Below are 15,589 nucleotides of genomic sequence, written 5' to 3' on the forward strand. Positions count from 1 at the left end.
CTCCCTCCATTTCAGGTGGTTCCATCAAGGGCTGAATCCATACACCAGTGGGCATGACTGGCTTTACTCTGGAAACTACTGGGACAGAAACTATTTCAGCTTGCCTGATATTTATTAAGCTGCATCGAGAAGTCCGAGACTAACACAAACAAGTCTTAATCAGTTTTCAGTGTTTTCCTTTGTTCCTGTACTCTTAGAGAAAAAACCAGCTCTGAATTTTAATTGAATGTACTATATTCAGCAGCTTCTGCAGCAATTATGGTAGCACAAGATTATCGGGAGGAGATTTTGTCCACTCCCATGTATAATATGCATACACCACATCCATTACAGGGAGACAGAGCACTAACTATATTTGCTGAAGAAACAGTGCAACTCATGTTCCGTCCCACCCAGGTCAAATAGAAAATAGAAACCCTTTAGGTATTCTGTCTTTCTCTTTGGTCAGTGATAATCTGCTCACATAATGGAAATTTGAAGCCTCTTATGAAACAATTATCAAAAGCACACTCGGGAAATGCAATACTACCATGGCTTGGAGGCAGAGAAGGGCATGCCACTCTTGAGAAGAATGACTCAACTTTCTGAAAGTGACGTTCCATTACTTCATAAAATACTGGATTATAGATTATTAGCTCAAAATGTTACTCTCTCTGCACCAGCCTGCTCTTCTTCCCATTCATCTCCAGATACTAAGTAGGATTAACTGGTATAAAATACTCAGAAATGTCTATTCCATGTTTAGTGCAGTGTTTTGAATTTGCTCTTACAACTTTTATTACCATGTTCAAATCTTTATGGAATTAAGAGCCATTTAAATCTTTAAAAGTTTAACTAAAATGAAGTATTTTTTTTTTTAATCTGCAATGCACTTAAGATGTGCTCAGCACTATCATAGGTGGGAGGAACTGGTCCTAAGCAACAGCGTGGATAATGGGTATTTGCTGTCAGAAGCAAACTCTCAAAGGAAGTTGTGCGCATTTCAAAGCCAGCAAGGCAGCTCTGAAACTACTGTACACAGCAGATTTACCCCTTTGTTTGGGGTACATTAAACTTTATGGGATTATATATTTGTATAAAACTGAGTACATAAATTCCAGAGGGCTTGCTGCTCTTGTATAATTTAATTGCTGTTTGGAAGTATAGTGTTAACTGAATAATTTAATTGCTATTAATAAAGACTTTAAACTGCCTCATGGCCAGAATTTCTTTATTGCATTCAGGGAGGTGGGGGATCAAACCAGGAAAGGGTGGGTTTTTTAAGCTTTGCAAAATGTTTATTGAATCAGTTCACCCTAAAGCATATTGGTGGTTGAATAGTTAAGATAGTAAAATGAATGAGATTAGTTATCCTAATTTCAGCAATTTTATAGAAGTCCTATTATTTATCTTCCCACCATTACTGCTGGAGGGGGGGGGAGGTGAGGGCATGTTAGTCCAAATGGGCCTATTTGGAGGGCCAATGGTAACCCACAACTGTCTTACTGCCCCAGGTTGTCTAGCATACAGCAAAGGCTTGCTTCACATATTGTATAATTTTGAGGTGGGAAAGGACACTAAACATTTGTAAAGTCTTCTGCCATACCAGGGAACTTGGAGAGAGGGAAATAATTAGCCTCTTTCTTAAGTATGGGCTTTAGAACTACAAAGGAGCAGTGAGTACTGCCGCTTCTCTATATATCCAAAGTCCAACTTGAAATAAGAGCTTAGCCTGCCTGCCTCTCTCTCGAAATTGCCAGAATGACCACAATTAATGTCCTGCTACTACAGCCACCTAAAAATTGTGGGTGGAGGCTTCCCAGTTCCCACCTTGGGATGGAAAAACCAATGGAAGAGACAAAACAGCATTCTTATATAAGAGCCTGTTTTCATTTTGCAGTTGCATGGAATCTCCATGCCCTCATTCTGTATTTCCTGGACATGACGTTCTATTTTGTCAATTACCCAGTCATAAGACTTCTGACTAAGGGCCTTCCAAGTAGCATAACAACTTACTGGGAAGGCAATAGTGTCCTGAACTTTAGGAACTGTATTACGATAAAGGCAACGTTCATTTTGAATTTCTTTCCCTAGCAGTCCATTTTAAACTTCTCAGATCAAAGGTCAAAATAAGGAAAGTGTCCTGATTTTAGTTCACTACTCCTTGATTACTAGTCTTAAAACTAAATACCAATGCTTTTTAAAAAACAGTCTTTAGATAAGAGCGCTTGCATTGCTTTATTGCGTGTATTAGTTAATCAATTTCTAATTAAAGATGCAGGTTTCCATTCTGGGGTGAAATGTTGAACAGCACCTCTTCTCAATCTGGGAGGGAAAAAGGTTTACTCAGTGAATTTAGCATTTTTTGTTCATGGCACTAGCAAAACATCGGCGCATATGCTCTACCGCATTCTCTTGCAGAAAGGGATAAGGACTCTTAACTCAGTGCATTCTAATCTGAGAGCAACTCTCAAACAATCGCAGCCAGAGGACGTTCCCAGCCCTACAAACCAAGTTCTTTTAACTAGAGAAATCAGTGGTTTGAGCATCCAAACTATAACCAGCAAAGCATGTGCTCTGTGGCCTTCCTTGCAGCAAGAAATTGGAAACTACAGTTTGAAGTAGGTTTCCAATTTCGGCTTTGAGGCCATGTGCGAACAATGTTTTGCTGATTCAGGTGTCACAGCAAACTGACTGGTGCTGAACAAGAACCTTGAAAGAGCAGCAACATGCAAGAGCAGAGTGAGGGCACCATGACTCTGCAACTCATTTCCGATCCTCTTAAGGGGGTGGCTAACCTGTAGCATCCCCACCCTCAGCTGTATGTTTGCTTTCATCACATATGCATTAAAAAACAATCTCTGCAGCAATCTACAATCAAACACGATCATGACAAACTGGATCTCAGCTCTACCCCACTACAGAAACAAAACAGCATATTCACTGGGTGATGAAAAAATGGTAAAACAGAGGACTATCTTATTTCAACAAAAGTTCCACAAATGGGGCACAGTAGAAGAGAATGCCCTGTCTTGGGTCATCAGAAGCAGGACCTCCTCCACAGATCTTTAACTCCAAGGGTAGCAGATATAGAGAGATGTATTCTGGGACCAGACTCTATAGACCTATACACCGCCAGTATGGCAAATACATGTGGGATGAAAATGAGATTATGGGGGAGCAGAGAAGAGCAAATTCTGGAGGCTTTTGTTGACATGCAAGGGCTGCTTGGAGAGAGGCAGAGATTTAGTAAGCCCTTGCTGATGTTAATTCTGAAGTTGGGGAGACAATTTCCTTTGTGCAAGTGATTCACAATCCTATCTGCCATGACAGACAGCAGGGATTCTATTAACTCTGTTTTTTAAAGTACAATCTGTTGTGCACAAGTGGAAGGGTGCCAGGAGAAAGAATTACAATTACAGTAGTTTGGTGCTCCCTGTTTCCAGCTGAAACATAGCAACCAGTGCCAACCAGAAGGGGCACACAGGGAGGGAGAGAGACATGATTTCCCACCACCCAAATGGGAACAGGAAGCTAAGGCAGAGCATCTTCCTAACCTCTTCTGAACTATACGTAGCAAATAGGAAATTAAGGCTACAGCCATACCTGGGAGTAGTCCCATGTCCCATTGGATTTAGTAGGACTCACAACTGAGTAGACACAGAATCACCCTTTTTTATAGCTTTTCAAAGCAATTTATAAGTTTTTGTGATTCTTACAAATGACCTCTTCACACAGCTCATCATGCAGTGTTGGCCACTGGCTAACAGACGCTTTTGAAGGTGTGGGATTTGAGACTAAAACCGCCTTCCACAATGCCAGTTTACTCAAGAGCTAGCCTGCCTCTAAACTGGATGTTCCATACAGCTATCAATTGAGATATCTTTCTTTCTCCAGCTTCAGAGACAGTCTGTCTCTGAATAGGCTGATGGAGACTTAACAGAAAAGCATTATTAGCCTCAAACTCTGCTTGTGGGCTTCATTTTGAACCTGGTTTCCATTGGGGTGAATCCAGGGATGCTGGATTAGATGGACCTTTGGAATGGGCCTTTTCATATAATCTGATCCCTACCCCATTTTAAAGAAAAGATTGCTCTTTTCTATCTATCTTGAATCAAGTTTTTGCTTTTTTGTTAGCCTGTGAATACAACCCAGTGCTTCGAGAATGTTAACAAATCCCACTGTTCTGACGCATGAAGGTTTTTATTCTGTAATACTATACAACTGACAGGAAAATGATGCATTTTAGCATCACTATAGCCTAAAAAAGTTTCTAGAGTTGCTTACAAAGATCAGACAGTCAGGTCTCGCTTTGAGGGAGAAATTTAAAATCATGTAACTACACGTAGTTATTGGGAAGGTGGAAGGGAGAGTAAATTTTTTGGTTGGAGGACCTGAGAACACATTGGGAAAGAATGGTGGTTGGAAAGAATTGGGGGAAGGGGGGGTGAGAGATGGAAGGAGGGATGAAAAAGAGAGGTGGAGAACAGAGAAAAGGCGGAAGGAGGATGCTGTGCTCTGGCAACCCCAGAAATAGTTCCCCTCTAAGCTGGCCTATCATTACTGCAGAGCTTGTGCAAGAAACAGAAGTAAAGATCATTATCACCATCTTTATATAGCCTTAATGAATACAAGTAAAACATTAATGTGTACCAATATCTACTTTTGTGTTGTCCACCCCCACCCCATCCAAGCTTTTAGCCAGGCTATGAGCCTCAAATTTTTCCTTCACCTCCAACTTCACCTCCAATTAAAGGAAATGGATGTTTATGTATAATTTTGGTGCAGTAAACTGATACTGTCTACACCAAAGGTGGGAATGCATCAAGTATCCTACAGACTAACATGGTGTTTTAATAGATGCCTTAACCCTGTTCACGTGTTACTTACAGGTGGGACATAATTGTGATGGCTGCCAGGGTTTCTTAGACAACCCAAGCTGGAGATGCCAGGGAATAAACTGTGGACATTCTGCCTGCATTCTTTGGGGGAAATCATGTGCTTTAAATGTCTAGTGTGTTTGTGACCTATGTTATTGGAAACTACTCCCAAAAGTATGTTTACTTTACGCCCATCTTTGCAGGTCACATCTATTCATGGTTTAATTTCTTGATAGGACTAAATTACACCCACCCATCCTTTGTAGGCTATGCTATCTTTAACTACTTGGTCAGCTCATGAAGATGAGAACTATTTCAGAACTGTTTTAAGTACAAGAAGGCATCTGCATTATGAGGCCCACCAGGCTAGAATGACACCACCAAGCAGTGGCGTAGCGTGGGGGGTGCAGGAGGGGCTGGCCGCACTGGGCGCAACATCTGGGGGTTAGGGTTAGGGGGCGCAAATCCACGGGTTAGGGGGTGCAAATTACTTGCCTTGCCCCGGGTGCTGACAACCCACGCTACGCCACTGCCACCAAGCCAGCAGTAGCTCTTGAGCCCCTTGTGGCTTAAGCTGGCCTCATCTGCTGCCAACAAAGCTGCATTTGACCCATTTACACAATGTTTGTAGGAACAGATCTACTGTTTCCTAATCACTGGAATTTTACAACACCAGCACATTGACAAACCCCAGATCATCCCCAAATTTATTTAAGTCTACTATCTCCCCCTCCCTGTTTGGCTATTCTCATACACCCTGATACACTGAGTAATTGGCCCTCAACACTATGACATGCGTCCTTTTAAACAATACACTAGACAACATCCAACGTCATGTGAGGAGTAGGGGTGGGAGTGGATGGGTAAGGCCTGTGTCAGAACTGGACATCTGTTCCACAAGCAGGCTGACACTGTTGGTTGTCACCCTTAATACAGAGCAGCAGTTCTAAAGCATCAAAGCAAAGGCAAACCGGGTAAGATTTTCAGAAGTAACAAAGACAGAATTTCATGGATTGTTAAAAAGAACGGAACTGATCTGCACGTCTCAGCAAATCTCTAGAAAACCAGCAACCTATTCCATACTTTCAAGTTCAACAACAACAAAAACCAGGACAAAACTACTTTTATCTTTCACATGCAATACCAGCTGGAAAATAACTCTGAGTGGCACTCAACTAAGTTTTACTCAGACTTATTCAAATGAATAGGCCCAATTTAGTGATGTTCATTAATTCAAAGGATCTGCTCTCAGTAAAACTTAGTTGAATGCCACCCTCTATTTTAAAGATAGCTCTTCATTAATTCTGCAATGTAGAAAACTTGCAGCAAGTATTCTATGGACCTTCATCAAATTTCTAACCCAAACTTAGTCTCCAATAACGAACAATGCACATGAAGGAAAAAGAAAGCAAATGACAACAGATTCAGCAAGGGGGCTCACAAGCTTCAAACCTGTTTCTTAGAAATTGGCCAAATGCACATTCCAAAGGAAATCAGCAATATCCCTTCAGTCATTTGTTGAGTATTTTTTAAATGTTCTATGAACAACACTTGATTTGCCACTGCATCTCTGAAAAAGGGACACACTCACCAAACCAATTAAGATGTGAATGGCATCAGCACCTTCATACAGCTCAGAGCACTATGTCCTTGGAAACAGGGTCCCATGTGCATAACTGGGCAGGGAACAGATGCGCACAACACAGTGCTCCATGTGCCATTACCCTCTCTACGCACTAAGCCACTCTCTCCATGCACTACAAGTCCCATCGTCCCTGGCCATGCTTGCTGAGGCTGGTGGGAGTTGTAGTTCAGCAAAATCTGGAGGGCCAAAGGTTTATTTACACCTGCATCAAGTCCTTTCCTGAATACAAAAGTCCTACCAATGAATTGTGGGGCAAGGTGGAAGGTATTCAATTTCCAAACTTTTAACTTTTCTGCCAAATAGTCAAAGAACAGAATTTAAGTTTCATAAAAAACAGAAGCTAAGCACAGACTTTTGCATCAGAGCCATCACCTGGGAATACAATCCTTTGAAATCAGTAGGATTTGAGTTCCAAGTTGAAAGCTTATGGTCATTGCCAACTGAGGTGTGTGCAGAGAATTCTAACATTATTTTAGTGTCCCATTTTCAGCAGCTGACAACCCTTAAAAAATAAACTACTTGTCTACTATTTATTTCTCACTGTTCCCAATATGAAAATGGTACAGCTTCTTCTCTAGAGGGAAATGCATAGAATAAATGTGGGGTTAGCAGACATCCCCCCCCCCCCCCGTTTGCAACCTTGGAAGAAAACTTTCTGATCCCAGAATGGCTGCAGCATATTAGAAATGTAGCCCACTACAGAATACATCTCTACAACCAACCAACCAACCATTAAAAAAATAAACAAAGTGAACTGATCTACTTACCCTTTTGCTATTCTGTCCTGCGCACAGAGGCAGTAGTAAATGTGATCTCTCCTGCTATACCATAGCTGCCTGCAAAGGGTGCTTTATCCCCAGCTCCTGAGCCCTTCTTCCCATTCATCACATCTTCCAGTGGTATGGCAACTGAAAGAAAAACTGGAGTTGGAGGCCTGCCGCTATCCTGTGCGGAGTTAAAATTGGGATTGGCCATTTTCGGATCTGCTGCCCTGGCAACTGGTACGGGTATCGTAGCGAACCTCCTCACAGTCCCGCCAGTATCCTGCTGTGCAAGGACAGCATGGCCAGGGATGGGTTTCCAGTCCTGTTTATTCTGAACAGAAGAGCCCACTAAAATGAAAGGTGGTGCATTTCCCTTCTTCCCTTCTTCCATCATCACATAAGTTGGAGAGGACACTTGTGGTGGTTGGCCTTGTTGTAGCATCTGCGGCTGTAGATACTGCGGCTGGTCCTTACCACTAGATATGAATAGGGTTGCCTGGGGAACAGGAGCACCAGTTCCAACAGGTGGAAGGGGTGGTGGAGGTGGTGGTGACTTGCGACCTTGTTGATGCATATCAGTTAGACAATAGAGAGTCCACACATTAGAATATGGTGGTGGTTGTCCTGGTTCGCTTGTTGCCATGGCTATAAAATAAAAATTTAAAGAAAATTTGCTGGCATGAAAGACCATCTAGTAGGATGTACGAACTGCAGTCACATTGCATAGCCTTACCCACAACTTTATGCCACAAAGAAAGGATGTTACAGAGAGGAGAGAATCCCTGAAGGCAAAAGGGAGGACCTTGGCATGGCTGAAATGGAGAATAGCAGAAGAACCGGTTCTCATAATTTTCGAAATAAATCCAAAGTATCAGATTCACAACTTTGGGGGGCAATTTTTGTCATTAGGTACTTCTGTTGGTTGTAAGGATACTGTTTTTGTATGGGTGACCCAAAGATCATGGGTTTAAAGTGTCTCCTCGACCACAAGTCCTGTCCAGCCATGCCAACCCTTTGTATTCCTCTAACCCCTGTCCCCTTCGGCATTCTCTCTTCTGTAAGATGCTTCCAGACCTTACCTACCTATACCTCTCTAATGGGAAGTGACTAGGGAATAGTGTGCCATCGCAGGGCACAGCAAGGCCATGGGAAAGGTGCTAGGAGAGCTTCTCCAGCTTGAGAACAGGAGAGGGCTACACACTTCTCACGGAGGGAGAGCAGAGAACGAGAGGAAACAGTGTCGCCATGGGAAGCCAATCCTCCAGCTGCAGCAAGATCTGCAGTTCTCAGCAAGAAGCGATTAGTCCCCTCTCTGTCAACAATCTGGAGAAGACCAGACCTAATGGGACAGCCCAGGCAACCACCACCATTTCTTTTAAATGCAAAAACCTAAGCAGTGCCATGGCTGAGCATCTGAATACTTGTTCGTTTTTTTAAAAAACACAACCTGAAGCCACGGTCACCCACATCACTTTCTGTTAACCGCTGTGAGCATGTGTGTAATTTTGATTCAAGATGCATAGTCTATTGTGAGAGGGAATAATCATGGTTTAAAGAAGAGCCAAAAGGCATTGGCCTAACCCCCCGCTGAATGTCATCCTGCTCCTGCCCAGTCTGCTTGCAGGAAATGATACAAGACTTGAGCAGAAAATTGGGGCAGCTGGCACTCACGCAAGGTACATTTTGGGGCCTACTCACAATCAACCATGCACCTGGAAAAAACCAGAGGCAACAATTCCAGACATGCACATTCCAGTTAGGTGCTGTGGGCTCTGCAACTCCCTAAAAGCAAAAGTGACCAATCACTTATCTCAGCACTGCACTGTCATAGATACTTGCATTTAAATAATTAAAGCTCCAGGCCCCAAGGCACTGTACCAGCACAAGGCCTTTGGGGTCACAACCACACCATTCATTTAAAGCACATGGCTTCCCCCACAAAGTCCTGGGAATTGTAGTTTAAGGGTGCTGGGGGCTCTGTGAGAGGTAAACTGCAGTTCCCAGTTTTGTGGGGGGGAGCCATGTGCTTTTAATGTACAGTGTGGGTGTGACCTCTGTCTCAGCTGAGCTATGGGCACAAGTGCATTTGAGGAGATGGAGCCATCTGTTGATTATGGAGCAATAATATCACTACAACATGGAATAGGCAGCTTTCAGAAATATCTTGACTTTCTTACCTGACATAATAAAACCTGGATCAGCTGAACTCAGTTCCTCTGCAGTATCCATCCTGTCAGGGTCACATTCTGCATCATCTGCAGATGGATCTAGAATACTAGCAAACTGACCTGCATTCTGTGAAGCCATCAGCGGATTAAAGAGACATGCTACAGTGTCTACGAAAGGAATTACTATCTGCTGCGGAAACTGCTCTACATACGGTGGTGGTTGGGGCTCTCCACCAGCATTGGGATCATCATCACACATGGGGGTGAGCTGTATGTCTGATGTGAGCTCAATTTCACTTGAACAAGATTCAGCCTGCAATGGGTCTTTATCAGGAGGAGGAGGTGGTGGTGGTGGCGGGGGCGGCTGTTCTTCCAGCAAGGGGTCTGAGGAATCTGGATCTGCTACGTCGGCAGGTGGCTGCTCAGCCTGACTGCCTGAGGTAACTACCTCCCCAAGAGCAGAGGTGTGACTTTGAGTGGTGGACCCAGCCCTGAGAGAGTGTACAGAAGCTGCAGGGGCAGCAGGTTCTGCTTCTGCTTCTGCAGGGGCAGCAGGCTCTGCTTCTGCTTCTGCAGGCGCAGCAGGCTCTGCTTCCACGGGGGCAGGCTCTGGTTCTGCGGGGGCAGGTTCCGGTTCCGGTTCCGCAGGGGCAGGTTCTGGTTCTGCGGGGGCAGGTTCCGGTTCTGCGGGGGTAGGCGGTTCCTCTTCTGCAGGGGCAGGCGCTACTTCCGATGGGGCAGGGGCAGGTTCCGGTGCGGGTGAGGGTGGTGGGGCCTCTGTGACTGAAGCAGCAAGATTCTCTACACTTTGGGATGAGGTAGGGAGCGTCTGCACTGAGACCGCCACATCCTTCAGTTCAGCTTCGGAAGAAACAGGTTCAACTTTACCTAGCATCTGGGATGCCAGCTGGGCTGGATCGGCCGGGACGTAGGCGAGCCCAGCTCCCTTTTCGTCCCCAGCCCTGTCTACAAACTCGTCCACGGTCGATGGGTACTGGGTTGTCTTGGTGCATTGTTCACGGCGTGGTTCTTCACTTATCTGGTCCTCTTCTGTGTCAGTCGATTTCTCCTTCCGTTTCGGTTCGTCACTCATCGGAGCCGTCGTGTCCACCTCTGGCCTATATGCATCTCCCACATCAGCCCTTTTGCGGGGCACCTGTGCCGCTCCTGCTGTCCCTTCTGCCCATCCTTCCACTGCAGGGTGAACAGGAAACAAGGTTAAACAGCTTTCTCTTTAAAGCGCTTTCTCTCTCTCTCTCTCTCTCTATCTCGGTAAGCCACCAACTTGCAGTTGCTTAAAACCACCAACTTCCTAGCTTAGTTTTAAAAGCTTAACATTTATTAATTGCTGGGAGACTCAATGAACGGCTAACATGGAGCTTGTGAAACATTGAGGTTGTTCCATACATTCAACTGCCAAATAGTGTCCACTTGTCATTTCAAGGCTGCACAATAGGAGCCGGTTTCCCAAAGACTGGCTTTTTAAAATACTTTCGCTTTATACTTTAAATGCTGAACAAGAAATGCCATAATGACCTATACAACATTAATCCCTTTCCATAAAACCACTTATTTCCTTTGGAGAGGGGTTACAGCTCAGTGACAGAGCAAGCATTTTTTAAAACCTCTTCCTGTAATAGTTAGCTCATGATCTGTGATTTTTATATTTTTAATGTGGTTTCAATTGTACAGATGTAATTGTTGCAAACCACTTTGCTATTTTTTATTTAATTTTCATATGCAGAACAAATACATATACAAGGTCCGCTGTTTGCTCCCCACTGCTGCCAGGCAGGACTGGGAAAGACCTCTATTCAAAACCCTGGGAAGTTTCCACTAGTCAAGTATCAACAATACTGAGGTAGATACTGGCCTGATTCAGTATTAGGCAGCTGTGTTCTTTATGGAAGGTGTCTGCTGAGCACCACTTTCTATAAACCCCAGGTTCCTACAAATCGTAAGTGGATCCTTTCTACTTAAAACAATTCATCTGCTTCTGGACTATTACCAAATAGTGGTCATGGACCTGATGGACCTGACCTGATCTCAAGGCCGAATAACCCTAAATAGCCACTATGAGGAGGCTGCCCCCCTGTGGCCACATGTCCATTTGACAAGTATGTGCACTATTCACTCCTTGTTTTCCTCTAGCATCCACTCAGCAGCCTAATTTAGAAAGCAGGGGAGACCTTTTCGTTGTTGCTATTGTTAAACAACTGGGCATCAGAATCCTCATGGATCTGCTGTGAATCACTCAAGAGATCTACCTTCTGGCCACCTCTGCCTTACAACATAGATCAGGGACATATTTGGGGACAGGGTATTTTGTGACTGCATGAATAAACTTCCCCAACCTGCAGCATATTTTCCACAAAAATACAAGTCAACTTTCTACCAGGGATGAGGAAGCTGTGGGGCCTTCTAATGTTGCTGGGCTAGAACTCCCACCATCCTTGACTGTTGGCCATGCTGTCTGAGGCTGGTGGGGGTTGTATCAAAACAACCTCTGGAAGGCCACAAGTTCCACCGTCCCTGACTGCTGGCTCAAACAGTGTCTCTTCAAATTGCCATTTAACAGGGGATCTCTCCAAATCCAATTTAGCTGCCTCGGTTATAATCCCTTTTTGAGGGAGACAGAATAACACATTGCAGTAGTTCTGTGATCCTGTTTACAGGGGCGAAACTAGGCTTTATTTCATCCAGGTCAAAGACCCAGTTTGGCACATACACACACACGACCATGTGCATTTGTGTACACACAGAGAGGCTGGAAGCATCAATGGTGCCCCTCTGAAAGCTTCACTCGGGGGGGGGGGGAATATGGCTAGGTCTCCTCCACCCCCATAGCAACGGCTCTGCTGTGTAGCATATTTTAAAAGGCATGAGATTCCAAGACTCAGGCTATGATATTAGTGGAAGACTGATGTGGCTGAAAAGGGGTTTCTATTGCTACAATTGATAACAACTGTTACTATTACTAATGATACGGTTCAATATTCTCTAAACAGAGATATCAAGTCTTTTTAACCCAAAATGATGATTCCAATACAAAAACTGCAGGCTACCATTTAGAAAGAAATACAGTTTGCATAGTGCCTGTCAATATATTCTATACACTGTCTAAAGTTTATCCATACATACAATTCCTAGTGATTTAAAAACACATGTGCAAAAACACAAGATTGCTGATTTCCCCCCACTACAAGGACAATTTTTACTGCAATTAAAAGGTTAACAATTAATGTTTTGCTCCATTTGACACATTTCATATTTAATTCAGTAACATTTAAAAAAGCAAGGTTTCTTATTTGATTTTCCAGGGTGAAAAGCACCCTTCCCAAGCTGCATTTTCTTGTATGGGGTGAGTTTCAGTTGGAAAATGGGATGAGGAGGAGAGCCCCTTTCCCCCCACGCCAAGCTTCCACTTCAAATCGCACCCTCAGTTTATTTCTTTTAAAAAGAGGGAGGGAAGGCAGGAATGATCCACACCATGAAGTGCATTCAATGCACACTTAAAGCAGACTGCTTTCCTCAAAGAATTTCAGGAACTGTAGTCCCCCCAACCTACAATTCCCAGGACCCTTAAACTACCACTCCCAGGATTCTTTGGGGGAAGTCATGTCCTTTAACTGTGTGTTGGCTGTGCTTTAAATGTATGGCATGCATCTGCCTGTGCTAGTTCTTGCCCCAAGAACTATTGCGTTGCTGCTAATGTCTTACCTCTAGTCATATGAAACTCTCTCACCAGGTCTTTAATGTCTAAATTAGGGTGGTCTGGAAAGAAAAGGTGGGGAAAGCCAATTAATTATAATTCAGGATATCAGATTTTGCAAAGGCTTGAGGGGGTGTTGTGTTGACAATTTACAAATTGGAGCCATTGCAGCAGTACTATTAGTCCATAATGTCACTGAATTGCTCTATAAACTAGTATTTAACTTAAAAAGAAGAAAAGCAAACCTTCTCGGAAAAGTATCAGTTCCCTGAAATACACAGCAGCAAATTCAGTAATGTTAGAGGGACTGGCTTTCAGAACTGCTCTGCTCACTCCCTCAAGTAGAGTCTTGAGGCCATAAGGAACCACCATCCTGGGCTTTGTGGTATGCATTGTTGCCACTTGAAGACAATACTGCAATTTCACAACTGTAAGGAAAGGAAACTGGATGAAAAAAACTGGTGTTTTCTACAATCTACACAACTACTTTCTACCCATAACCCACATGGAATGTATCACTCACAGTGATTTTTCAGGGCCTCTAGTGGACATGTGTAGACCTCTTATGGGAAATTTTGGAGGGGAAGCCATGTTAGGCTGCAATCCACACCTCCCTCCTTGCCCAGTTCACACTGCTAACTTGCACCCCCAAGGGTAGCTGTAGAATGATGTCATTTCGTGCATTTATATTCTGCCTATTAGGGTAAACCCTCCCAAGGCAGCTAACAAAAATCAATACAAGATAGCATTTCAAGAGGTGTTAGACTTCTGCAGCAAAAACAACAGAAGTTGCTTCCAAATCCATTTACTGAGCATTCCTATTGATTTGTTTGCACGTTTGTGCGAAGGGTTACACACCTCACTTTCCAAGGTATTTCCCCATCACTCTCCGAATCACAAAAAGCACCACCTGAATTTGCAGGTATGCACTTGAATCACACCTGTAAATAGCAACAGGTGGAAGATGTCCAGAGACTCTTACAATGCCTTACAGATTAACAAATTTAATATGGAATAAGCTTCTATCAGATGCATGGAGTTTTATACTGAGTTACACAATACATATGGAATTTTTTTTGGGGGGTGGGGGTGTAAAAAGTGAGGTCGGCAAGGGAAATAAAATGCAAAAAGTATTAATTATGCACATTCACAAAACAGTTAAGTACATCCTTATCACCACACCTGCATTGTATTTCCAGCTATATTTCTACTCAGACCTAAATATGTGTGTGTGTGTGTGTATCTACACAAACACACACATATATGAATCTGATGAAGTGGACAAAGTGGTCCACGAAGTTTATGCCATAATAAGACACAAAGAGCAGAGAAATGTGCTGGGAGTCTTCCCTGTGGGGAGGGTAACCACAACTGAAATAAAGCATCCAGCCGTAGTAGGGCGCCGCTCCCGAGGCCTCGGGCCCGGGCTCCGACGCCCTTTCCTGCACGCCCCTTGCCCAGTTTCGCGGCCCTGCACACAGGAAGCCGCCCCTCGCTCGGCTCCTTGTTTGCTACCCATCCAGCCCGCTCGTTCTCCTCATCAGCCACAAGGTGGCTCCCTCGCTCGCCAAACCGCCGCTGGCTCGAAAGCCGCCCGACCTTTCTTTAAAAAATACTTCGCTATTCGGCTGCGCCAAAGCTCCCGCCTCGCCCCTTGCCGGAGCCTCCTCTGGAGCGGCGAAGAAGACCGGCGGACCTTTTATATCGAGATGCTCCTGGTGGGCGGGGCTAGAGCGCACGCATTTGTGAGGTCACAAAGGCCGAGTTAGACCAGCGCTAAGGAAAGGGCGGGGAGGCCGGCCCCGACGTTCGCCAGGCCTACTCTAGATATACGCGCGAAGCCCCTCAGCGCAGCCAACTCGAGATGAGCGCGCGCCTCACTGAAACAGGCGCGAAGCGGGTCAGGGCGTCGGGGGTCCAGCTGCAGTTATTACACGGCCGTTACATAAACGTGTCATTATTACAGTAAAAAACCCGCCAGTGGCTTTACGCGTGACGAGTTATCTAGTACAGAGAATTAATATGTCCCTCACTGTTTGCATTACCAGGTGAAACTGACTTGGCTACGCTCGTTTACCTGGGGGAAGCTCTTATTAAGCCTGTGGTGTTCAACAAGAGGCCGACCCCGTGCTGGCAAAAGGCAGTTCCCCACATTTAAATTCAAGTTATATTGGCAATTAGAGACGGTGTGGCATAGTGCCTAGGGTTCAAATCCCCACACAGGCATGAACTTCACTAGCGGACCTTAGGGCAAAGCACTGCATCTTAGCCTCACCCAGCTTACAGGGTTCCTCTGGCGATAAAATAGCGAGCAGAAGGCAAGGTGGTTATAAATGTGTTTTTAAAAAATTGTTTTGTCTGAAAAGATTGTTTACAATCTGTAACACATGCTTCTCCCACCCCTATAAAATGTATCTTCATACTGCTGTCAAAGGTTAGAT

General features: G+C 44.4%; 2 protein-coding genes and 1 long non-coding RNA gene across 9 annotated transcripts in view; 2 read left to right on the forward strand and 1 right to left on the reverse strand.

Moving 5' to 3' along the window:
• OSBPL1A (oxysterol binding protein like 1A) overlaps nt 1–1,192 on the forward strand; it is a 156,449-nt gene extending 155,257 nt beyond the window's left edge. For all 5 annotated transcript variants that reach the window (XM_081919183.1, XM_081919180.1, XM_081919181.1 and 2 more), the window contains one exon: nt 16–1,192. In XM_081919183.1, the coding sequence (XP_081775309.1) occupies nt 16–118 (103 nt within the window). In that variant the 3' untranslated portion in view covers nt 119–1,192. The remainder of the gene's footprint in view (nt 1–15) is intronic.
• A 1,006-nt stretch (nt 1,193–2,198) lies between these two features.
• On the reverse strand, nt 2,199–14,998 carry CABYR (calcium binding tyrosine phosphorylation regulated). 3 transcript variants are annotated; one of them, XM_081919188.1, is made up of 6 exons: nt 14,748–14,995; nt 13,394–13,576; nt 13,157–13,210; nt 10,325–10,630; nt 7,272–7,913; nt 2,199–2,304 (listed from the first exon to the last, which is right to left on the reverse strand). In XM_081919188.1, the coding sequence occupies exons 2-5, from the start codon at nt 13,539–13,541 to the stop codon at nt 7,279–7,281; spliced, it is 1,143 nt and encodes a 380-aa protein (XP_081775314.1). In that variant the 5' UTR covers nt 13,542–13,576; nt 14,748–14,995; the 3' UTR covers nt 2,199–2,304; nt 7,272–7,278. The 3 variants fall into 3 exon arrangements, with proteins under 3 accessions (XP_081775314.1, XP_081775312.1, XP_081775313.1); XM_081919186.1 differs by having other exon boundaries at nt 7,272–7,412; nt 9,446–10,630; nt 14,748–14,992; XM_081919187.1 differs by lacking the exon at nt 13,157–13,210 and having other exon boundaries at nt 7,272–7,412; nt 9,446–10,630; nt 14,748–14,998.
• LOC309374370 lies at nt 4,965–7,253 on the forward strand. Its single transcript, XR_014170552.1, has 2 exons — nt 4,965–5,251; nt 5,407–7,253. It is a non-coding gene; the product is annotated as an uncharacterized lncRNA (long non-coding RNA).
• Nucleotides 14,999–15,589: the final 591 nt, after the last annotated feature.

The sequence above is a fragment of the Podarcis melisellensis genome (genome assembly GCF_964234715.1).
Source record: "Podarcis melisellensis genome assembly, chromosome: 7".
Lineage (NCBI taxonomy): Eukaryota > Metazoa > Chordata > Lepidosauria > Squamata > Lacertidae > Podarcis > Podarcis melisellensis.

Coding starts and splice junctions, on each gene's coding strand:
- CABYR (XM_081919186.1), bottom strand. CDS start 13,541: ATGCATACCACAAAGCCCAGGATGGTGGTTCCTTATGGCCTCAAGACT. Junction 13,211..13,393: donor ACTGATACTTTTCCGAGAAG/GTTTGCTTTTCT, acceptor TTTTCTTTCCAG/ACCACCCTAATTTAGACATT. Junction 10,631..13,156: donor AGAGTTTCATATGACTAGAG/GTAAGACATTAG, acceptor TTCACCCTGCAG/TGGAAGGATGGGCAGAAGGG.